The 24,996-nt window shown below is 46.9% G+C and overlaps 1 protein-coding gene across 5 annotated transcripts in view; it reads left to right on the top strand.

The window, feature by feature from the left end:
• The window catches only part of LOC110514830 (dedicator of cytokinesis protein 1), a 611,880-nt gene that overhangs the window by 350,621 nt on the left and 236,263 nt on the right, over window positions 1-24,996 (top strand). For all 5 annotated transcript variants that reach the window (XM_090217799.1, XM_090217795.1, XM_090217797.1 and 2 more), the window contains exons 28-29: window positions 2,024-2,125; window positions 8,800-8,894. In XM_090217799.1, the coding sequence (XP_090073925.1) occupies window positions 2,024-2,125; window positions 8,800-8,894 (197 nt within the window). The remainder of the gene's footprint in view (window positions 1-2,023; window positions 2,126-8,799; window positions 8,895-24,996) is intronic.

Here is a 24,996-nt window from a genome sequence, read left to right as displayed (position 1 = left end):
TGTAGTCTCTATAACAGAATCACTCTTCATCCCTCCCTTCCTCTTTTGTCTAGTATTTCCTCGTCTATTTGATAAGTCCTCTTCCGTTACGTTGCATCCTTAATGGTTTCTGTAGAAACACACCTCTCACCGCGTCGACCGACAGAGAGAGATGTTCATTTTTCACTCCACTTTCTCCAATCCATCTCTCTCTCTCTTGACCCTCCCCCGAACACTTCAACACCAATCAGTTATATCTCACTGTGCCAACGTCTCAAACACTCTCCTCTAACTCTCCTCTCAGCCCAGTTATCCTTCAATGTCTGAGACTGGCTGGGCCTCTCTCCCTGTCTCAGCTCAGGCTTCTGGCTGGGCCTCTCTCCCTGTCTCAGCTCAGGCTTCTGGCTGGGCCTCTCTCCCTGTCTCAGCTCAGGCTTCTGGCTGGGCCTCTCTCTCTGTCTCAGCTCAGGCTTCTGGCTGGGCCTCTCTCCCTGTCTCAGTTCAGGCTTCTGGCTGGGCCTCTCTCCCTGTCTCAGCTCAGGCTTCTGGCTGGGCCTCTCTCCCTGTCTCAGTTCAGGCTTCTGGCTGGGCCTCTCTCTCTGTCTCAGTTCAGGCTTCTGGCTGGGCCTCTCTCCCTGTCTCAGCTCAGGCTTCTGGCTGGGCCTCTCTCTCTGTCTCAGTTCAGGCTTCTGGCTGGGCCTCTCTCCCTGTCTCAGCTCAGGCTTCTGGCTGGGCCTCTCTCTCTGTCTCAGTTCAGGCTTCTGGCTGGGCCTCTCTCCCTGTCTCAGCTCAGGCTTCTGGCTGGGCCTCTCTCTCTGTCTCAGTTCAGGCTTCTGGCTGGGCCTCTCTCCCTGTCTCAGCTCAGGCTTCTGGCTGGGCCTCTCTCCCTGTCTCAGCTCAGGCTTCTGGCTGGGCCTCTCTCCCTGTCTCAGCTCAGGCTTCTGGCTGGGCCTCTCTCTCTGTCTCAGCTCAGGCTTCTGGCTGGGCCTCTCTCCCTGTCTCAGCTCAGGCTTCTAGCTGGGCCTCTCTCCCTGTCTCAGCTCAGGCTTCTGGCTGGGCCTCTCTCTCTGTCTCAGCCCAGCCTGGCTATAGGACCCGTTCCAGTCCTGCTGCTTCTGGCTGGGACTCTCTCCCTGCCTCCCAGTCTCAGCTCAACAGGGTTATTAGCGAGCCCAGCTTCGACTCTGACTTGATAATTGAGCTCATTTTCCTCCTCTCCATCTGCTCCTGCTGCTCCTCAAGACAAACAACAATCATTGAGCCATTGCTTTTACTGGACACCAATTACAGTATGAACTATATGTTTTGTATTGTGTATTGAATGTTTTCCTCTCTCTCTCTCTCTCCATATCTCCCCTCCCCCTTTCTCGCCTCTCTCTCCATATCTCCCCTACCCCTCTCTCTTTCTCTTATCTCTCTCCATATCTCCCCTCCCCCTTTCTCGCCTCTCTCTCCAAATCTCCCCTACCCCTCTCTCTTTCTCTTTCTCTCATCTCTCTCCATATCTCCCCCCCCCCTCTCTCTCCCCATCTCCCCCTCCCCCCCTCTCTCTCTCCCCCTCCCCATCTCTCTCCCTCTCCCCCTCACCATCTCCGTCTCTCTCTCTCTCCATATCTCCCCCTCTCTCTTTCTCTCCTCTCTCTCCATATCCCCCCCCTCTCTCCATCTATCTCTCTCCCCCTTACCATCTCTCTGTCTCCCTCTCTCCCCATCTCTCTCCCCCTCCCCCTCGCCATCTCTGTCTTTCTCTCTCTCTCTCTCTCTCCCTCCTGCCCTCTCTCTCTCTCTCTCTCTCCTTCCACCTCTCCCCCCCTCTCTCTCTCTCTCCTTCCACCTCCCCCCCTTCTCTCTCTCTCTACCTCTCACTCTCTCTCTCTACCATTCTCTCTCTCTCTCTCTCTCTCTCTCTCTCTCCTTCCACCTCTCTCTCTCTATCTCTACCTATCTCTCTCTCTATCTCTCTCTACCTCTCTATTTCTATCTCTCTTCCCCCCCCCCTCTGTCTCTCCCCCCCCTCTCTCTCTCTCTCTCTCTCTCTGTACAGGGCAGCTTCGTGGCCAGCATGACCGCTACTCTGAGACAAATGGACGACTACCACTACACTCACCTGATCAACACCTTCGGCAAGATGAGGACCGACGTCGTGGTGAGTTCCACGCCTCACTTCCTGACTATACCTCGTCAATTAGCCAAATCAGACGGCACTGTCTTGCTATGGCTATCCTTTGTGGTGAAGCTACCCTCTCTGTTATAGAAATATAGGCTATAGAACAACCATCCCATTGGTAAAGTCCATGTCAATCTAGGCTAGTTCGTTGGCCTCTCTGCCTGCACATGCCAATTCAAGAAGCCCATTCAGCCTGTTGTATTTGTCAAGATCTCCTGTCGTCACTGTTCTATCACAATCCTGCTAGATCTGAATGATGTATCACAACGTCAACCTGTTCAGTCTCCATCGTTGTAGTGGATACTACAACTTTAATGTGATAGGTCCATCATCGCTATGCAGATACTGATGCAGTTTTGTGATGTATTGGAATTCCATTAATTTCCTGATGTAACTTGATATGTTGGGGATCCTCCAATCAGATTCAGGCGTGGAACATTTCCTTGTGAGCTGCCGTGTAAATGGCCCCCGGGATGATATGATAGTTATATTAAATATACAACAAGCACTGCAGGTAGTCTAGTGGTTAGTAGAGCAGGGAGCCTAGTGGTTGGAGCGTTGGGCCAGTAACCTGAAAGGTTGCTAGATTGAATCCCCGAGCTGACAAGGTATAAATCTGGCTTCCTGCCCCTGAACACGGCTGTTAACCCACTGGTGCCTCCTGGTTGGGTTAAAGAAGACACATTTCAGTTGAATGCATTCAGTTGTACAACTGACTAGATATCCTCCTTTCCCTATGGAGAGAATTAAATAGTAAGCCATTTGGGACTCATCCCAGGTCTTCATCAGGAACAAACTCTCTCCCTGATGGACTCATCTCAGGTCTTCATGAGGAACAAACTCTCTCCATGAGGGACTCATCTCAGGTCTTCATCAGGAACAAACTCTCTCCATGAGGGACTCATCTCAGGTCTTCATCAGGAACAAACTCTCTCCCTGATGGACTCATCCCAGGTCTTCATCAGGAACAAACTCTCTCCCTGATGGACTCATCTCAGGTCTTCATGAGGAACAAACTCTCTCCCTGAGGGACTCATCCCAGGACTTCTTTAGGAACAAACTCTCTCCCTGAGGGACTCATCCCAGGTCTTCATGAGGAACAAACTTTCTCCCTCAGGGACTCATCCCAGGTCTTCATCATGAACAAACTCTCTCCCTGAGGGACTCATCCCAGGTCTTCATGAGGAACATACTCTCTCCCTGAGGGACCCATCCCAGGTCTTCATCAGGAACAAACTCTCTCCCTGATGGACTCATCCCAGGTCTTCACGAGGAACAAACTCTCTCCCTGAGGGACTCATCCCAGGTCTTCATTAGGAACAAACTCTCTCCCTAAGGGACTCATCTCAGGTCTTCATGAGGAACAAACTCTCTCACTGAGAGACTCATCCCAGGTCTTCATCAGGAACAAACTCTCTCCCTGAGGGACCCATCCCAGATCTTCACGAGGAACAAACTCTCTCCCTGAGGGACCCATCCCAGATCTTCACGAGGAACAAACTCTCTCCCTGAGGGACCCATCCCAGGTCTTCACGAGGAACAAACTCTCTTCCTGAGGGACTCATCCCAGGTCTTCACGTGGAACAAACTCTCTCTTCGGTTGAAGAGCATGCATTTAGTTTTACTTGTATTTAAGAGCAATTGGAGGCCACGGAAGGAGAGTTGTATGGCATTGAAGTTTGCCTGGAGGGTTGTTAACACAGTGTCCAAAGAAGGGCCAGAAGTATACAGAATGGTGTCGTCTGCGTAGAGGTGGATCAGAGACTCACCAGCAGCAAGAGCGACATCATTGATGTTTACAGAGAAGAGAGTTGGTCCAAGAATTGAACCCTGTGGCACCCACATAGAGACTGCCAGAGGTCCCTGTATATGGCCTCCACATTGACTCTGTACCAGTACCCCCTGTATATAGCCTCCACATTGACTCTGTACCGGTACCCCCTGTATATAGCCTCCACATTGACTCTGTACCGGTACCCCCTGTATATAGCCTCCACATTGACTCTGTACCGGTACCCCCTGTATATAGCCTCCACATTGACTCTGTACCAGTACCCCCTGTATATAGCCTCCACATTGACTCTGTACCAGTACCCCCTGTATATAGTCTCCACATTGACTCTGTACCGGACCCCCTGTATATAGCCTCCTCAATGACTCTGTACCGGTACCCCCTGTATATAGCCTCCACATTGACTCTGTACCGGTACCCCCTGCATATAGCCTCCACATTGACTCTGTACCGGTACCCCCTGTATATAGCCTCCACATTGACTCTGTACCGGTACCCCCTGTATATAGCCTCCACATTGACTCTGTACCGGTACCCCCTGTATATAGCCTCCACATTGACTCTGTACCGTGATACCCTGTATATAGCCTCCACATTGACTCTGTACCGGTACCCCCTGTATATAGCCTCCACATTGACTCTGTACCGTGATACCCTGTATATAGCCTCCACATTGACTCTGTACCGGTAACCCCTGTAAATAGTCTCCACATTGACTCTGTACCGGTACCCCCTGTATATAGCCTCCACATTGACTCTGTACCAGTAACCCCTGTATATAGCCTCCACATTGACTCTGTACCGGTACCCCCTGTATATAGCCTCCACATTGACTCTGTACCGGTACCCCCTGTATATAGCCTCCACATTGACTCTGTACCGTGATACCCTGTATATAGCCTCCACATTGACTCTGTACCGGTACCCCCTGTATATAGCCTCCACATTGACTCTGTACCGTGATACCCTGTATATAGCCTCCACATTGACTCTGTACCGGTACCCCCCTGTATATAGCCTCCACATGGACTCTGAACCGGTATCCCCTGTATATTGCCTCCACATTGACTCTGTACCAGTACCCCCTGTATATAGCCTCCACATTGACTCTGTACCGGTACCCCCTGTATATAGCCTCCACATTGACTCTGTACCGGTACCCCATGTATATAGCCTCCACATTGACTCTGTACCGTGATACCCTGTATATAGCCTCCACATTGACTCTGTACCGGTAACCCCTGTATATAGCCTCCACATTGACTCTGTACCGTGATACCCTGTATATAGCCTCCACATTGACTCTGTACCGGTAACCCCTGTATATGGCCTCCACATTGACTCTGTACCAGTACCCCCTGTATATAGCCTCCACATTGACTCTGTACCAGTAACCCCTGTATATAGCCTCCACATTGACTCTGTACCGGTACCCCCCTGTATATAGCCTCCACATGGACTCTGAACCGGTATCCCCTGTATATTGCCTCCACATTGACTCTGTACCAGTACCCCCTGTATATAGCCTCCACATTGACTCTGTACCAGTACCCCCTGTATATAGCCTCCACATTGACTCTGTACCAGTACCTCCTGTATATAGTCTCCACATTGACTCTGTACCAGTACCCCCTGTATATAGTCTCCACATTGACTCTGTACCAGTACCCCCTGTATATAGTCTCCACATTGACTCTGTACCAGTACCCCCTGTATATAGTCTCCACATTGACTCTGTACCGGTACCCCCTGTATATAGTCTCCACATTGACTCTGTACCAGTACCCCCTGTATATAGTCTCCACATTGACTCTGTACCAGTACCCCCTGTATATAGCCTCCACATTGACTCTGTACCGGTACCCCCTGTATATAGTCTCCACATTGACTCTGTACCGGTACCCCCTGTATATAGCCTCCACATTGACTCTGTACCAGTACCCCCTGTATATAGCCTCCACATTGACTCTGTACCGGTACCCCCTGTATATAGTCTCCACATTGACTCTGTACCAGTACCCCCTGTATATAGTCTCCACATTGACTCTGTACCGGTACCCCCTGTATATAGCCTCCACATTGACTCTGTACCAGTACCCCCTGTATATAGCCTCCACATTGACTCTGTACCGGTACCCCCTGTATATAGTCTCCACATTGACTCTGTACCGGTACCCCCTGTATATAGCCTCCACATTGACTCTGTACCAGTACCCCCTGTATATAGCCTCCACATTGACTCTGTACCAGTACCCCCTGTATATAGCCTCCACATTGACTCTGTACCAGTACCCCCTGTATATAGTCTCCACATTGACTCTGTACCAGTACCCCCTGTATATAGTCTCCACATTGACTCTGTACCAGTACCCCCTGTATATAGTCTCCACATTGACTCTGTACCGGTACCCCCTGTATATAGCCTCCACATTGACTCTTTACCGGTACCCCCTGTATATAGCCTCCACATTGACTCTGTACCAGTACCCCCTGAATATAGCCTCCACATTGACTCTGTACCAGTACCCACCTGTATATAGCCTCCACATTGACTCTGTACCGGTACCCCCTGTATATAGCCTCCACATTGACTGTACCAGTACCCCCTGTATATAGCCTCCACATTGACTCTGTACCGGTACCCCCTGTATATAGCCTCCACATTGACTCTGTACCGTAATACCCTGTATATAGCCTCCACATTGACTCTGTACCGTAATACCCTGTATATAGCCTCCACATTGACTCTGTACCGGTACCCCCTGTATATAGTCTCCACATTGACTCTGTACCGGTACCCCCTGTATATAGCCTCCACATTGACTCTGTACCGGTACCCCCTGTATATAGTCTCCACATTGACTCTGTACCGGTACCCCCTGTATATAGCCTCCACATTGACTCTGTACCGGTACCCCCTGTATATAGCCTCCACATTGACTCTGTACCTGTACCCCCTGTATATAGCCTCCACATTGACTCTGTACCGGTACCCCCTGTATATAGCCTCCACATTGACTCTGTACCGTAATACCCTGTATATAGCCTCCACATTGACTCTGTACCGTAACACCCTGTATATAGCCTCCACATTGACTCTGTACCGGTACCCCCTGTATATAGCCTCCACATTGACTCTGTACCGTAATACCCTGTATATAGCCTCCACATTGACTCTGTACCGTAACACCCTGTATATAGCCTCCACATTGACTCTGTACCGTAATACCCTGTATATAGCCTCCACATTGACTCTGTACCGTAATACCCTGTATATAGCCTCCACATTGACTCTGTACCGTAATACCCTGTATATAGCCTCCACATTGACTCTGTACCGTAATACCCTGTATATAGCCTCCACATTGACTCTGTACCGTAATACCCTGTATATAGCCTCCACATTGACTCTGTACCGTAATACCCTGTATATAGCCTCCACATTGACTCTGTACCGTAATACCCTGTATATAGCCTCCACATTGACTCTGTACCGTAATACCCTGTATATAGCCTCCACATTGACTCTGTACCGTAATACCCTGTATATAGCCTCCACATTGACTCTGTACCGTAATACCCTGTATATAGCCTCCACATTGACTCTGTACCGTAACACCCTGTATATAGCCTCCACATTGACTCTGTACCGGTACCCCCTGTATATAGCCTCCACATTGACTCTGTACCGTAATACCCTGTATATAGCCTCCACATTGACTCTGTACCGTAACACCCTGTATATAGCCTCCACATTGACTCTGTACCGTAATACCCTGTATATAGCCTCCACATTGACTCTGTACCGTAATACCCTGTATATAGCCTCCACATTGACTCTGTACCGTAATACCCTGTATATAGCCTCCACATTGACTCTGTACCGTAATACCCTGTATATAGCCTCCACATTGACTCTGTACCGTAATACCCTGTATATAGCCTCCACATTGACTCTGTACCGTAATACCCTGTATATAGCCTCCACATTGACTCTGTACCGTAATACCCTGTATATAGCCTCCACATTGACTCTGTACCGTAATACCCTGTATATAGCCTCCACATTGACTCTGTACCGTAATACCCTGTATATAGCCTCCACATTGACTCTGTACCAGTACCCCCTGTATATAGCCTCCACATTGACTCTGTACCGTAACACCCTGTATATAGCCTCCACATTGACTCTGTACCGTAATACCCTGTATATAGCCTCCACATTGACTCTGTACCGTAATACCCTGTATATAGCCTCCACATTGATTGCTACTGTGGAAATAATGATAATGCCCTTTTTAGTGAAGTGAGCTGTTTGAAAAGATGGACTGAAATGTCAACCTGTTTTGGTGGGATGGAGTGTTGGCCTGTCTGGTTACATCTTAATAGACCAATCAGAAAGAGTTCCAAACCTCTCTGCCAATGACAGCTAGTTTTCAGTTTTCCCCTCCCCTACTCAGACCACTCGGTCTATAAGCACCCTATCCTGACAGAACCAATTTGATGCCCTGTTTCTCCTTTCCTCTGGGTTTATAACCTTAACCATGAACACGGTTCATTCCAGATTGTTCCTCTGATCTTTTCCCGGGCCTGAGAATAGCAGGCTTCATCGCTAATGCTTTCTCTCTCTCTCTCTCTCTCTCTCTCTCTCTCTCTCTCTCTCTCTCTCTCTCTCGCTCTCTCTCTCGCTCTCTCTCTCGCTCTCTCTCTCTCTCTCTCTCTCTCTCTCTCTCTCTCTCTCTCTCTCTCTCTCTCTCTCTCTCTCTCTCTCTCTCTCTCTCTCTCTCTCTCTCTCTCTCTCTCTCTCTCTCTCTCTCTCTCTCTCTCTCTCTCTCTCTCTCTCTCTCTCTCTCTCTCTCAGGATTTCCTGATGGAAACATTCATCATGTTCAAGGACCTCATTGGGAAGAATGTCTACCCTGGCGACTGGGTCATCATGAACATGATGCAGAATAAGTGAGTACTGTACAGGGACTGGGTGGCTTACACACACACACATCTCGCCGTGCCGATGCTTTGATCCCTTCGCCGTTGTTGCCTAGGAACGGCAGTCTGAATCAGGAGTGTGGAAGGGAAATATTTTTTACTCTGTCATGAAACCACACGGGCCTCGAGAGTCCACTCGGGCCTCGGGAGTCCACACGGGCCTCGGGAGTCCACACGGGCCTCAGGGGTCCACACGGGCCTCAGGGGTCCACACGGGCCTCAGGGGTCCACAGGGGCCCACACGGGCCTCGGGAGTCCACACGGGCCTCGAGAGTCAACACGGGCCTCGAGAGTCCACACGGGCCTCAGGGGTCCACACGGGCCTCGAGAGCCCACACGGGCCTCAGAGTCCACACTGCAAACAGATGGGGGAGGGGCGGATGAGGCAAACAATAGCATGAATGAGAGTCTGGGTTTGTTTGGGTTTTTTTAACAGAAGGCTAATCTCCAAAGTGACTGTCCTCCTCTGATCGTCCTCCTCTGATCGTCCTCATCTTCTTTCCTTTGTTGCTGCTTGTAACTATTGTATTTTTATTTAGGTGGTTCACTCCCCTTCACCAACTCTCGCCCACGTTTGTCTGGTAAAGAAGAAAATAAATACTGGATTGAAGTGAAGTTTTGAAGTGAAGTACTGAGTCACAGTGAAGGTTTTGTTTGAGACGAGAGTCTGTTTTGATGTAGTTGTCAGATCGAAGAGAAAGAACTAAGAAACAGTTTGAGGACTTTTACAAGTTTCATTAGCAAATGTTTTACAAAAAAATGCTCACGTATATCCAATTTATATCCAGTGTCTGTCTAACACCTTTATTTAACCAGGTAGGCTAGTTGAGAACACCTTTACTTAACCAGCTAGGCAAGTTGAGAACAAGTTCTCATTTACAACTGCAACCTGGCCAAGATAAAGCGTAGCAATTCGACACATACAACAACACAGAGTTACACATGGAATAAACAAAACATACAGTCAATAATACAGTAGAACAAAAGAAAACACAAAGTCTATATACAGTGTCTAGTGTGTAAAGATTTGTTTTGAGTTTGGGTTGTAAAGGCCCATTGGAGAAGTGTCCTCGAGGCCCGTATCGTTCCAGTCAACCATTGTGTATGTGCCTTGTCAGTGCAGTAGCACCAGTCCTACACAACACAACGACATTTCTCTCTGTTTTCGCTCCTTTTCCTTCGTGACGGAGACCTATTTTATTTTGTTCTGTATGTAAGTGGGCAGCTGTTTGTTCTGTATGTAGGTGGGCAGCTGTTTGTTCTGTATGTAGGTGGGCAGCTGTTTGTTCTGTATGTAAGGGGGCAGCTGTTTGTTCTGTATGTAGGGGGGCAGCTGTTTGTTCTGTATGTAGGGGGGCAGCTGTTTGTTCTGTATGTAGGGGGGCAGCTGTTTGTTCTGTATGTAGGTGGGCAGCTGTTTGTTCTGTATGTAGGGGGGCAGCTGTTTGTTCTGTATGTAGGTGGGCAGCTGTTTGTTCTGTATGTAGGTGGGCAGCCGTTTGTTCTGTATGTAGAGGGGCAGCTGTTTGTTCTGTATGTAGGTGGGCAGCTGTTTGTTCTGTATGTAGGTGGGCAGCTGTTTGTTCTGTATGTAGGTGGGCAGCTGTTTGTTCTGTATGTAGGTGGGCAGCTGTTTGTTCTGTATGTAGGGGGGCAGCTGTTTGTTCTGTATGTAGGGGGGCAGCTGTTTGTTCTGTATGTAGGTGGGCAGCTGTTTGTTCTGTATGTAGGGGGGCAGCTGTTTGTTCTGTATGTAGGGGGGCAGCTGTTTGTTCTGTATGTAGGGGGGCAGCTGTTTGTTCTGTATGTAGGTGGGCAGCTGTTTGTTCTGTATGTAGGGGGGCAGCTGTTGGTTCTGTATGTAGGTGGGCAGCTGTTGGTTCTGTATGTAGGTGGGCAGCTGTTTGTTATGTATGTAGGTGGGCAGCTGTTGGTTCTGTATGTAGGTGGGCAGCTGTTTGTTCTGTATGTAGGGGGGCAGCTGTTTGTTCTGTATGTAGGTGGGCAGCTGTTTGTTCTGTATGTAGGTGGGCAGCTGTTTGTTCTGTATGTAGGGGGGCAGCTGTTTGTTCTGTATGTAGGGGGGCAGCTGTTTGTTCTGTATGTAGGGGGGGCAGCTGTTGGTTCTGTATGTAGAGGGGCAGCTGTTTGTTCTGTATGTAGGTGGGCAGCTGTTTGTTCTGTATGTAGGTGGGCAGCTGTTTGTTCTGTATGTAGGTGGGCAGCTGTTTGTTCTGTATGTAGAGGGGCAGCTGTTTGTTCTGTATGTAGGGGGGCAGCTGTTTGTTCTGTATGTAGGGGGGCAGCTGTTTGTTCTGTATGTAGGGGGGCAGCTGTTTGTTCTGTATGTAGGTGGGCAGCTGTTTGTTCTGTATGTAGGTGGGCAGCTGTTTGTTCTGTATGTAGGTGGGCAGCTGTTTGTTCTGTATGTAGGTGGGCAGCTGTTTGTTCTGTATGTAGGTGGGCAGCTGTTTGTTCTGTATGTAGGGGGGCAGCTGTTTGTTCTGTATGTAGGGGGGCAGCTGTTTGTTCTGTATGTAGGGGGGCAGCTGTTTGTTCTGTATGTAGGGGGGCAGCTGTTTGTTCTGTATGTAGGTGGGCAGCTGTTTGTTCTGTATGTAGGTGGGCAGCTGTTTGTTCTGTATGTAGAGGGGCAGCTGTTTGTTCTGTATGTAGGGGACAGCTGTTTGTTCTGTATGTAGGGGGGCAGCTGTTTGTTCTGTATGTAGGTGGGCAGCTGTTTGTTCTGTATGTAGGTGGGCAGCTGTTTGTTCTGTATGTAGGTGGGCAGCCGTTTGTTCTGTATGTAGGTGGGCAGCTGTTTGTTCTGTATGTAGGTGGACAGCTGTTCTGTATGTAGGTGGACAGCTGTTTGTTCTGTATGTAGAGGGGCAGCTGTTTGTTCTGTATGTAGGTGGGCAGCTGTTTGTTCTGTATGTAGGTGGGCAGCTGTTTGTTCTGTATGTAGGGGGCAGCTGTTTGTTCTGTATGTAGGTGGGCAGCTGTTTGTTCTGTATGTAGGGGGACAGCTGTTTGTTCTGTATGTAGGTGGGCAGCTGTTTGTTCTGTATGTAGGGGGGCAGCTGTTTGTTCTGTATGTAGGTGGGCAGCTGTTTGTTCTGTATGTAGGTGGGCAGCTGTTTGTTCTGTATGTAGGGGCGCAGCTGTTTGTTCTGTATGTAGGTGGGCAGCTGTTTGTTCTGTATGTAGGTGGGCAGCTGTTTGTTCTGTATGTAGGTGGGCATCTGTTTGTTCTGTATGTAGGTGGGCAGCTGTTTGTTCTGTATGTAGGGGGGCAGCCGTTTGTTCTGTATGTAGGGGGGCAGCTGTTTGTTCTGTATGTAGGGGGGCAGCTGTTTGTTCTGTATGTAGGTGGACAGCTGTTTGTTCTGTATGTAGGGGGGCAGCTGTTTGTTCTGTATGTAGGGGGGCAGCTGTTTGTTCTGTATGTAGGGGGCAGCTGTTTGTTCTGTATGTAGGGGGGCTGCTGTTTGTTCTGTATGTAGGGGGGCAGCTGTTTGTTCTGTATGTAGGGGGGCAGCTGTTTGTTCTGTATGTAGGGGGGCAGCTGTTTGTTCTGTATGTAGGGGGCAGCTGTTGGTTCTGTATGTAGGGGGCAGCTGTTGGTTCTGTATGTAGGGGGCAGCTGTTTGTTCTGTATGTAGGTGGACAGCTGTTTGTTCTGTATGTAGGGGGGGGCAGCTGTTGGTTCTGTATGTAGGGGGGCAGCTGTTGGTTCTGTATGTAGGGGGGCAGCTGTTTGTTCTGTATGTAGGTGGGCAGCTGTTTGTTCTGTATGTAGGGGGGCAGCTGTTTGTTCTGTATGTAGGGGGGCAGCTGTTTGTTCTGTATGTAGGGGGCAGCTGTTGGTTCTGTATGTAGGGGGCAGCTGTTGGTTCTGTATGTAGGGGGCAGCTGTTGGTTCTGTATGTAGGGGGCAGCTGTTGGTTCTGTATGTAGGGGGCAGCTGTTGGTTCTGAATGTAGGTGGGCAGCCGTTTGTTCTGTATGTAGGGGGGCAGCCGTTTGTTCTGTATGTAGGTGGGCAGCTGTTTGTTCTGTATGTAGGTGGGCAGCTGTTTGTTCTGTATGTAGGTGGGCAGCTGTTTGCAGGTTGTTCAATTGTTGTTTCATTCTGTTAAACTTCCTGCCCGACTCGTTGTGTTTCCATCTTTAGCTACTTCTGAATAATGTACCTGTCGGTTGGCTGACAAATGAACAGACATTTTCCATTTGTTTCTGTTGTTGTCTGTTTTCCCACCAGGGTGTTTGACGGTGTGTGTGTGTATGTGTGTGTGTGTGTTTTTGTGTGTGTGTGTGTGTGTGTGTGTTTGTTTGTTTGTTTGTTTGTTTGTCGTCCCACTACAGTGTGTTTTGATGGGTTGTGTCCCCTCCCCTCATTCTGTATCCAAGATGCCACAACCATTCATTATCTGTCCTTATGAGACAGAGAGAGGTACTGCTCTGTTTAATCCAGACAGTTCTGTTTCATTCATTATCTGTCCTTATGAGACAGAGAGGTACTGCTCTGTTTAATCCAGACAGTTCTGTTTCATTATATGTCCTTATGAGATAGAGAGAGGTACTGCTCTGTTTAATCCAGACAGTTCTGTTTCATTATCTGTCCTTATGAGACAGAGAGGTACTGCTCTGTTTAATCCAGACAGTTCTGTTTCATTATCTGTCCTTATGAGACAGAGAGAGGTACTGCTCTGTTTAATCCAGACAGTTCTGTTTCATTATCTGTCCTTATGAGACAGAGAGAGGTACTGCTCTGTTTAATCCAGACAGTTCTGTTTCATTATCTGTCCTTATGAGACAGAGAGAGATACTGCTCTGTTTAATCCAGACCGTTCTGTTTCATTATCTGTCCTTATGAGACAGAGAGAGGTACTGCTCTGTTTAATCCAGACAGTTCTGTTTCATTCATTATCTGTCCTTATGAGACAGAGAGAGGTACTGCTCTGTTTAATCCAGACAGTTCTGTTTCATTATCTGTCCTTATGAGACAGAGAGAGGTACTGCTCTGTTTAATCCAGACAGTTCTGTTTTATTCATTATCTGTCCTTATAAGACAGAGAGGTACTGCTCTGTTTAATCCAGACCGTTCTGTTTCATTATCTGTCCTTATGAGACAGAGAGAGGTACTGCTCTGTTTAATCCAGACCGTTCTGTTTCATTATCTGTCCTTATGAGACAGAGAGAGGTACTGCTCTGTTTAATCCAGACAGTTCTGTTTCATTATCTGTCCTTATGAGACAGAGAGAGGTACTGCTCTGTTTAATCCAGACCGTTCTGTTTCATTATCTGTCCTTATGAGACAGAGAGAGGTACTGCTCTGTTTAATCCAGACCGTTCTGTTTCATTATCTGTCCTTATGAGACAGAGATGTACTGCTCTGTTTAATCCAGACAGTTCTGTTTCATTACCTGTCCTTATGAGACAGAGAGAGATACTGCTCTGTTTAATCCAGACAGTTCTGTTTCATTATCTGTCCTTATGAGACAGAGAGGTACTGCTCTGTTTAATCCAGACAGTTCTGTTTCATTATCTGTCCTTATGAGACAGAGAGAGGTACTGCTCTGTTTAATCCAGACAGTTCTGTTTCATTATCTGTCCTTATGAGACAGAGAGGTACTGCTCTGTTTAATCCAGACAGCTCTGTTTCATTATCTGTCCTTATGAGACAGAGAGGTACTGCTCTGTTTAATCCAGACAGTTCTGTTTCATTCATTATCTGTCCTTATGAGACAGAGAGGTACTGCTCTGTTTAATCCAGACAGTTCTGTTTCATTATCTGTCCTTATGAGACAGAGAGGTACTGCTCTGTTTAATCCAGACAGTTCTGTTTCATTATCTGTCCTTATGAGACAGAGAGGTACTGCTCTGTTTAATCCAGACCGTTCTGTTTCATTATCTGTCCTTATGAGACAGAGAGAGGTACTGCTCTGTTTAATCCAGACAGCTCTGTTTCATTATCTGTCCTTATGAGACAGAGAGAGGTACTGCTCTGTTTAATCCAGACCGTTCTGTTTCATTATCTGTCCTTATGAGACAGAGAGAGGTACTGCTCTGTTTAATCCAGACCGTTCTGTTTCATTATCTGTCCTTATGAGACAGAGATGTACTGCTCTGTTTAATCCAGACAGTTCTGTTTCATTATCTGTCCTTATGAGACAGAGAGAAATACTGCTCTGTTTAATCCAGACAGTTCTGTTTCATTATCTGTCCTTATGAGACAGAGAGGTACTGCTCTGTTTAATCCAGACAGTTCTGTTTCATTATCTGTCCTTATGAGACAGAGAGAGGTACTGCTCTGTTTAATCCAGACAGTTCTGTTTCATTATCTGTCCTTATGAGACAGAGAGGTACTGCTCTGTTTAATCCAGACAGCTCTGTTTCATTATCTGTCCTTATGAGACAGAGAGGTACTGCTCTGTTTAATCCAGACAGTTCTGTTTCATTCATTATCTGTCCTTATGAGACAGAGAGGTACTGCTCTGTTTAATCCAGACAGTTCTGTTTCATTATCTGTCCTTATGAGACAGAGAGGTACTGCTCTGTTTAATCCAGACAGTTCTGTTTCATTATCTGTCCTTATGAGACAGAGAGGTACTGCTCTGTTTAATCCAGACCGTTCTGTTTCATTATCTGTCCTTATGAGACAGAGAGAGGTACTGCTCTGTTTAATCCAGACAGCTCTGTTTCATTATCTGTCCTTATGAGACAGAGAGGTACTGCTCTGTTTAATCCAGACAGTTCTGTTTCATTATCTGTCCTTATGAGACAGAGATGTACTGCTCTGTTTAATCCAGACAGTTCTGTTTCATTACCTGTCCTTATGAGACAGAGAGAGATACTGCTCTGTTTAATCCAGACAGTTCTGTTTCATTATCTGTCCTTATGAGACAGAGAGGTACTGCTCTGTTTAATCCAGACAGTTCTGTTTCATTATCTGTCCTTATGAGACAGAGAGAGGTACTGCTCTGTTTAATCCAGACAGTTCTGTTTCATTATCTGTCCTTATGAGACAGAGAGGTACTGCTCTGTTTAATCCAGACAGCTCTGTTTCATTATCTGTCCTTATGAGACAGAGAGGTACTGCTCTGTTTAATCCAGACAGTTCTGTTTCATTCATTATCTGTCCTTATGAGACAGAGAGGTACTGCTCTGTTTAATCCAGACAGTTCTGTTTCATTATTTGTCCTTATGAGACAGAGAGGTACTGCTCTGTTTAATCCAGACAGTTCTGTTTCATTATCTGTCCTTATGAGACAGAGAGGTACTGCTCTGTTTAATCCAGACCGTTCTGTTTCATTATCTGTCCTTATGAGACAGAGAGAGGTACTGCTCTGTTTAATCCAGACAGCTCTGTTTCATTATCTGTCCTTATGAGACAGAGAGAGGTACTGCTCTGTTTAATCCAGACCGTTCTGTTTCATTATCTGTCCTTATGAGACAGAGAGAGGTACTGCTCTGTTTAATCCAGACAGCTCTGTTTCATTATCTGTCCTTATGAGACAGAGAGGTACTGCTCTGTTTAATCCAGACAGTTCTGTTTCATTCATTATCTGTCCTTATGAGACAGAGAGGTACTGCTCTGTTTAATCCAGACAGTTCTGTTTCATTATCTGTCCTTATGAGACAGAGAGAGGTACTGCTCTGTTTAATCCAGACAGTTCTGTTTCATTATCTGTCCTTATGAGACAGAGAGGTACTGCTCTGTTTAATCCAGACAGCTCTGTTTCATTATCTGTCCTTATGAGACAGAGAGGTACTGCTCTGTTTAATCCAGACAGTTCTGTTTCATTCATTATCTGTCCTTATGAGACAGAGAGGTACTGCTCTGTTTAATCCAGACAGTTCTGTTTCATTATCTGTCCTTATGAGACAGAGAGGTACTGCTCTGTTTAATCCAGACAGTTCTGTTTCATTATCTGTCCTTATGAGACAGAGAGGTACTGCTCTGTTTAATCCAGACCGTTCTGTTTCATTATCTGTCCTTATGAGACAGAGAGAGGTACTGCTCTGTTTAATCCAGACAGCTCTGTTTCATTATCTGTCCTTATGAGACAGAGAGGTACTGCTCTGTTTAATCCAGACAGTTCTGTTTCATTATCTGTCCTTATGAGACAGAGATGTACTGCTCTGTTTAATCCAGACAGTTCTGTTTCATTACCTGTCCTTATGAGACAGAGAGAGATACTGCTCTGTTTAATCCAGACAGTTCTGTTTCATTATCTGTCCTTATGAGACAGAGAGGTACTGCTCTGTTTAATCCAGACAGTTCTGTTTCATTATCTGTCCTTATGAGACAGAGAGAGGTACTGCTCTGTTTAATCCAGACAGTTCTGTTTCATTATCTGTCCTTATGAGACAGAGAGGTACTGCTCTGTTTAATCCAGACAGCTCTGTTTCATTATCTGTCCTTATGAGACAGAGAGGTACTGCTCTGTTTAATCCAGACAGTTCTGTTTCATTCATTATCTGTCCTTATGAGACAGAGAGGTACTGCTCTGTTTAATCCAGACAGTTCTGTTTCATTATTTGTCCTTATGAGACAGAGAGGTACTGCTCTGTTTAATCCAGACAGTTCTGTTTCATTATCTGTCCTTATGAGACAGAGAGGTACTGCTCTGTTTAATCCAGACCGTTCTGTTTCATTATCTGTCCTTATGAGACAGAGAGAGGTACTGCTCTGTTTAATCCAGACAGCTCTGTTTCATTATCTGTCCTTATGAGACAGAGAGAGGTACTGCTCTGTTTAATCCAGACCGTTCTGTTTCATTATCTGTCCTTATGAGACAGAGAGAGGTACTGCTCTGTTTAATCCAGACCGTTCTGTTTCATTATCTGTCCTTATGAGACAGAGATGTACTGCTCTGTTTAATCCAGACAGTTCTGTTTCATTATCTGTCCTTATGAGACAGAGAGAGATACTGCTCTGTTTAATCCAGACAGTTCTGTTTCATTATCTGTCCTTATGAGACAGAGAGGTACTGCTCTGTTTAATCCAGACAGTTCTGTTTCATTATCTGTCCTTATGAGACAGAGAGAGGTACTGCTCTGTTTAATCTAGACAGTTCTGTTTCATTATCTGTCCTTATGAGACAGAGAGGTACTGCTCTGTTTAATCCAGACAGCTCTGTTTCATTATCTGTCCTTATGAGACAGAGAGGTACTGCTCTGTTTAATCCAGACAGTTCTGTTTCATTCATTATCTGTCCTTATGAGACAGAGAGGTACTGCTCTGTTTAATCCAGACAGTTCTGTTTCATTATCTGTCCTTATGAGACAGAGAGGTACTGCTCTGTTTAATCCAGACAGTTCTGTTTCATTATCTGTCCTTATGAGACAGAGAGGTACTGCTCTGTTTAATCCAGACCGTTCTGTTTCATTATCTGTCCTTATGAGACAGAGAGAGGTACTGCTCTGTTTAATCCAGACAGCTCTGTTTCATTATCTGTCCTTATGAGACAGAGAGGTACTGCTCTGTTTAATCCAGACAGTTCTGTTTCATTATCTGTCCTTATGAGACAGAGATGTACTGCTCTGTTTAATCCAGACAGTTCTGTTTCATTATCTGTCCTTATGAGACAGAGAGAGGTACTGCTCTCTGATGAGAGGATAACAGTAGCCATTGGGAGAACTCCATGCCCCAGTCTCAGAAGGATAACAATAGCCATTGGGAGAACTCCATGCCCCAGTCTCAGAAGGATAACAGTAGCCATTGGGAGAACTCCATGCCCCAGTCTCAGAAGGATAACAGTAGCCATTGGGAGAACTCCATGCCCCAGTCTCAGAAGGATAACAGTAGCCATTGGGAGAACTCCATGCCCCAGTCTCAGAAGGATAACAGTAGCCATTGGGAGAACTCCATGCCCCAGTCTCAGAAGGATAACAGTAGCCATTGGGAGAACTCCATGCCCCAGTCTCAGAAGGATAACAGTAGCCATTGGGAGAACTCCATGCCCCAGTCTCAGAAGGATAACAGTAGCCATTGGGAGAACTCCATGCCCCAGTCTCAGAAGGATAACAGTAGCCATTGGGAGAACTCCATGCCCCAGTCTCAGAAGGATAACAGTAGCCATTGGGAGAACTCCATGCCCCAGTCTCAGAAGGATAACAGTAGCCATTGGGAGAACTCCATGCCCCAGTCTCAGAAGGATAACAGTAGCCATTGGGAGAACTCCATGCCCCAGTCTCAGAAGGATAACAGTAGCCATTGGGAGAACTCCGTGCCCCAGTCTCAGAAGGATAACAGTAGCCATTGGGAGAACTCCATGCCCCAGTCTCAGAAGGATAACAGTAGCCATTGGGAGAACTCCATGCCCCAGTCTCAGAAGGATGACAGTAACCATTGGGAGAACTCCATGCCCCAGTCTCAGAAGGATAACAGTAGCCATTGGGAAAACTCCATGCCCCAGTCTCAGAAGGATAACAGTAACCATTGGGAGAACTCCATGCCCCAGTCTCAGAAGGATAACAGTAGCCATTGGGAGAACTCCATGCCCCAGTCTCAGAAGGATGACAGTAACCATTGGGAGAACTCCATGCCCCAGTCTCAGACGGATAACAGTAGCCATTGGGAAAACTCCATGCCCCAGTCTCAGAAGGATGACAGTAACCATTGGGAGAACTCCATGCCCCAGTCTCAGAAGGATGACAGTAACCAGTGGGAAAACTCCATGCCCCAGTCTCAGAAGGATGACAGTAACCAGTGGGAGAACTCCATGCCCCAGTCTCAGACGGATGACAGTAGCCAGTGGGAAAACTCCATGCCCCAGTCTCAGAAGGATAACAGTAACCAGTGGGAGAACTCCATGCCCCAGTCTCAGAAGGATGACAGTAACCAGTGGGAGAACTCCATGCCCCAGTCTCAGACGTATGACAGTAACCAGTGGGAGAACTCCATGCCCCAGTCTCAGACGGATGACAGAAACCAGTGGGAGAACTCCATGCCCCAGTCTCAGAAGGATGACAGTAACCAGTGGGAGAACTCCATGCCCCAGTCTCAGAAGGATGACAGTAACCAGTGGGAGAACTCCATGCCCCAGTCTCAGAAGAATAACAGTAACCAGTGGGAGAACTCCATGCCCCAGTCTCAGACAGATGACAGTAACCAGTGGGAGAACTCCATGCCCCAGTCTCAGACGGATGACAGTAACCAGTGGGAGAACTCCATGCCCCAGTCTCAGACGGATGACAGTAACCAGTGGGAGAACTCCATGCCCCAGTCTCAGAAGGATGACAGTAACCAGTGGGAGAACTCCATGCCCCAGTCTCAGAAGAATAACAGTAACCAGTGGGAGAACTCCATGCCCCAGTCTCAGAAGGATGACAGTAACCAGTGGGAGAACTCCATGCCCCAGTCTCAGAAGAATAACAGTAACCAGTGGGAGAACTCCATGCCCCAGTCTCAGAAGGATGACAGTAACCAGTGGGAGAACTCCATGCCCCAGTCTCAGAAGAATGACAGTAACCAGTGGGAGAACTCCATGCCCCAGTCTCAGACGGATGACAGTAACCAGTGGGAGAACTCCATGCCCCAGTCTCAGACGGATGACAGTAACCAGTGGGAGAACTCCATGCCCCAGTCTCAGACGGATGACAGTAACCAGTGGGAGAACTCCATGCCCCAGTCTCAGACCAGCTCTCTGATTCTTTTTTTTTTTTAATGTCTGGTCTGTGGTCAACGAACCGTTTTGCTTCTAAAAAACATATTTATTTCTGTCATAACGGTGTGTCAGAACATATTTTCTGTCCCGAGCTAAAAGCTCTGAGCAGAAAGCTGAAAGGTTTTGTTGATGGAGAACTGATGTCCTAAAAGTGTCCCCTCCACAGAAAAACAAGAACCGGCCTTCACAATGAGCAGGAAACCAACCGATTTCCACAGCGTTATTAACATCACATTAATCAAGTGTTCAAAGGCTCCTTTTAAAAGCCTGTTTTACATATACATATTGTCCTCTTCCCTCCTTCTGTCCACCACAGCAGTGTGTTGGACCGTCTCCCAGATGGCACCCTATTGCCTACATAGTGCACTACTTTAGACCAGGGCCCTATAGCACCCTATTGCCTACATAGTGCACTACTTTAGACCAGGGCCCTATGGCACCCTATTGCCTACATAGTGCACTACTTTAGACCAGGGCCCTATAGCACCCTATTGCCTATATGAACAGAGTACCACACTCCACCCACAGGCCCAGTGCTGAGCAGAGTACCACACTCCACCCACAGGCCCAGGGCTGAGCAGAGTACCACACTCCACCCACAGGCCCAGTGCAGGGCTGAGCAGAGTACCACACTCCACCCACAGGCCCAGTGCAGGGCTGAGCAGAGTACCACACTCCACCCACAGGCCCAGTGCAGGGCTGAGCAGAGTACCACACTCCACCCACAGGCCCAGGGCTGAGCAGAGTACCACACTCCACCCACAGGCCCAGTGCTGAGCAGAGTACCACACTCCACCCACAGGCCCAGTGCTGAGCAGAGTACCACACTCCACCCACAGGCCCAGGGCTGAGCAGAGTACCACAGTCCACCCACAGGCCCAGTGCTGAGCAGAGTACCACACTCCACCCACAGGCCCAGTGCTGAGCAGAGTACCACACTCCACCCACAGGCCCAGTGCTGAGCAGAGTACCACACTCCACCCACAGGCCCAGGGCTGAGCAGAGTACCACACTCCACCCACAGGCCCAGTGCTGAGCAGAGTACCACACTCCACCCACAGGCCCAGTGCTGAGCAGAGTACCACACTCCACCCACAGGCCCAGGGCTGAGCAGAGTACCACACTCCACCCACAGGCCCAGGGCTGTACAGAGTACCCTACACCACCCATGGGCCCAGCACAGGGCTGAGCAGAGTACCCTACACCACCCATGGGCCCATTTCAGGTCTGAGCAGAGTACCCTACACCACCCATGGGCCCAGCACAGGGCTGAGCAGAGTACCCTACACCACCCACGGGCCCAGCACAGGGCTGAACAGAGAGTTCTCTAGTCTTTCATGTCATGTGTCTGTTTGTAGACTCTGTGGACACTCACGCCAACCAAAAAGCCCCAGACACAGCTGGCCAGGGCTTTGTGACGGCACTGCTAATGAGATGTGCATTCATCTGCCTGCTGCCTGCCATATTGAACAGCTCTCCCTTGCTTTCCTCCTGGTCTGGCTAGGAGAACATCTGTCTGTCTCCTTCCTCCTGGTCTGGCTAGGAGAACATCTGTCTGTCTCCTTCCTCCTGGTCTGGCTAGGAGAACATCTGTCTGTCTCCTGTCTCCTTCCTCCTGGTCTGGCTAGGAGAACATCTGTCTGTCTCCTGTCTCCTTCCTCCTGGTCTGGCTAGGAGAACATCTGTCTGTCTGCTGTCTCCTTCCTCCTGGTCTGGCTAGGAGAACATCTGTCTCTCTGCTGTCTCCTTTCTCCTGGTCTGGCTAGGAGAACATCTGTCTGTCTGCTGTCTCCTTCCTCCTGGTCTGGCTAGGATAACATCTGTCTGTCTGCTGTCTCCTTCCTCCTGGTCTGGCTAGGATAACATCTGTCTGTCTGCTGTCTCCTTCCTCCTGGTCTGGCTAGGAGAACATATGTCTGTCTGCTGTCTCCTTTCTCCTGGTCTGGCTAGGAGAACATCTGTCTGTCTCCTTCCTCCTGGTCTGGCTAGGAGAACATCTGTCTGTCTGCTGTCTCCTTCCTCCTGGTCTGGCTAGGATAACATCTGTCTGTCTGCTGTCTCCTTCCTCCTGGTCTGGCTAGGATAACATCTGTCTGTCTGCTGTCTCCTTCCTCCTGGCCTGGCTAGGAGAACATCTGTCTGTCTGCTGTCTCCTTCCTCCTGGTCTGGCTAGGATAACATCTGTCTGTCTGCTGTCTCCTTCCTCCTGGCCTGGCTAGGAGAACATCTGTCTGTCTGCTGTCTCCTTCCTCCTGGCCTGGCTAGGAGAACATCTGTCTCTCTGTCTGTCTCCTTCCTCCTGGCCTGGCTAGGATAACACCTGTCTAGCTCCTAGATAGTGGAAGACCAGCCAAAGGGAGAGGTCTGCTGTAATAGATGGTATGGTGTGTTTAATAGAGGTGTAATAGATGGTATGGTGTGTTTAATATATGGTATGGTGTGTTTAATAGAGGTGTAATAGATGGTATGGTGTGTTTAATATATGGTATGATGTGTTTAATATATGGTATGGTGTGTTTAGTAGATGTTAGATGGTATGGTGTGTTTAGTAGATGGTATGGTGTGTTTAGTAGATGTTAGATGGTATGGTGTGTTTAATAGATGGTATGGTGTGTGTAATAGATGGTATTGTGTGTTTAATAGATGGTATGGTGTGTGTAATAGATGGCATGGTGTGTTTAGTAGATGGTATGGTGTGTTTAATAGATTGTATGGTGTGTTTAATAGATGGTATGGTGTGTTTAATAGATGGTATGGTGTGTTTAATAGATGGTATAGTGTGTTTAGTAGATGGTATGGTGTGTTTAATAGATTGTATGGTGTGTTTAATAGATGGTATGGTGTGTTTAATATATGGTATGGTGTGTTTAGTAGATGGCATGGTGTGTTTAGTAGATGGTATGGTGTGTTTAATAGATTGTATGGTGTGTTTAATAGATGGTATGGTGTGTTTAATATATGGTATGGTGTGTTTAATAGATGGTATAGTGTGTTTAATATATGGTATGGTGTTTTTAATAGATGATATGGTGTGTTTATTAGATGGTGTAATAGATGGTATTGTGTGTTTAGTAGATGGTATGGTGTGTTTAATAGATGGTAGGGTGTGTTTATTAGATGGTATGGTGTGTTTAGTAGATGGTATGGTGTGTTTAGTAGATTGGTTAGGTGTGTTTAATAGATGGTATGGTGTGTTTAGTAGATGGTAGGGTGTGTTTATTAGATGTTATGGTGTGTTTAATAGATGGTATGGTGTGTTTAATAGAGGTATAATAGATGGTATGGTGTGTTTAGTAGATGGTATGGTGTGTTTAGTAGATGGTATGGTGTGTTTAATAGAGGTGTAATAGATGGTATGGTGTGTTTAGTAGAGGTTTAATAGACGGTATGGTGTGTTTAGTAGATGGTATGGTGTGTTTAGTAGATGGTATGGTGTGTTTAGTAGATGGTAGGGTGTGTTTAATAGATGGTATGGTGTGTTTAATAGATGGTATGGTGTGTTTAATAGATGGTATGGTGTGTTTAATAGATGGTATGGTGTGTTTAATAGATGGTATGGTGTGTTTAATAGAGGTTTAATAGACGGTATGGTGTGTTTAATAGATGGTATGGTGTGTTTATTAGATGGTATGGTGTGTTTAGTAGATGTTAGATGGTATGGTGTGTTTAGTAGATGTTAGATGGTATGGTGTGTTTAATAGATGGTAGGGTGTGTTTAATAGATGGTATGGTGTGTTTAATAGATGGTAGGGTGTGTTTATTAGATGGTATGGTGTGTTTAATAGATGGTAGGGTGTGTTTATTAGATGGTATGGTGTGTTTATTAGATGGTATGGTGTGTTTAGTAGAAGTTAGATGGTATGGTGTGTTTAGTAGATGTTATATGGTATGGTGTGTTTAGTAGATGGTATGGTGTGTTTAGTAGATGTTAGATGGTATGGTGTGTTTAGTAGATGTTAGATGGTATGGTGTGTTTAATAGATGGTAGGGTGTGTTTAATAGATGGTATGGTGTGTTTAATAGATGGTAGGGTGTTTTTATTAGATGGTATGGTGTGTTTATTAGATGGTATGGTGTGTTTAGTAGAAGTTAGATGGTATGGTGTGTTTAGTAGATGTTAGATGGTATGGTGTGTTTAGTAGATGGTATGGTGTGTTTAGTAGATGTTAGATGGTATGGTGTGTTTAGTAGATGTTAGATGGTATGGTGTGTTTAGTAGATGGTATGGTGTGTTTAGTAGATGTTAGGTGGTATGGTGTGTTTAGTAGATGTTAGATGGTATGGTGTGTTTAGTAGATGGTATGGTGTGTTTAGTAGATGGTATGGTGTGTTTAATAGATGGTATGGTGTGTTTAATAGATGGTATGGTGTGTTTAGTAGATGGTATGGTGTGTT

This window comes from Oncorhynchus mykiss, chromosome 23 (genome assembly GCF_057628025.1).
Source record: "Oncorhynchus mykiss isolate SJ-2025 chromosome 23, ASM5762802v1, whole genome shotgun sequence".
Lineage (NCBI taxonomy): Eukaryota > Metazoa > Chordata > Actinopteri > Salmoniformes > Salmonidae > Oncorhynchus > Oncorhynchus mykiss.
This window is presented reverse-complemented; position numbering and strand designations above follow the sequence as displayed.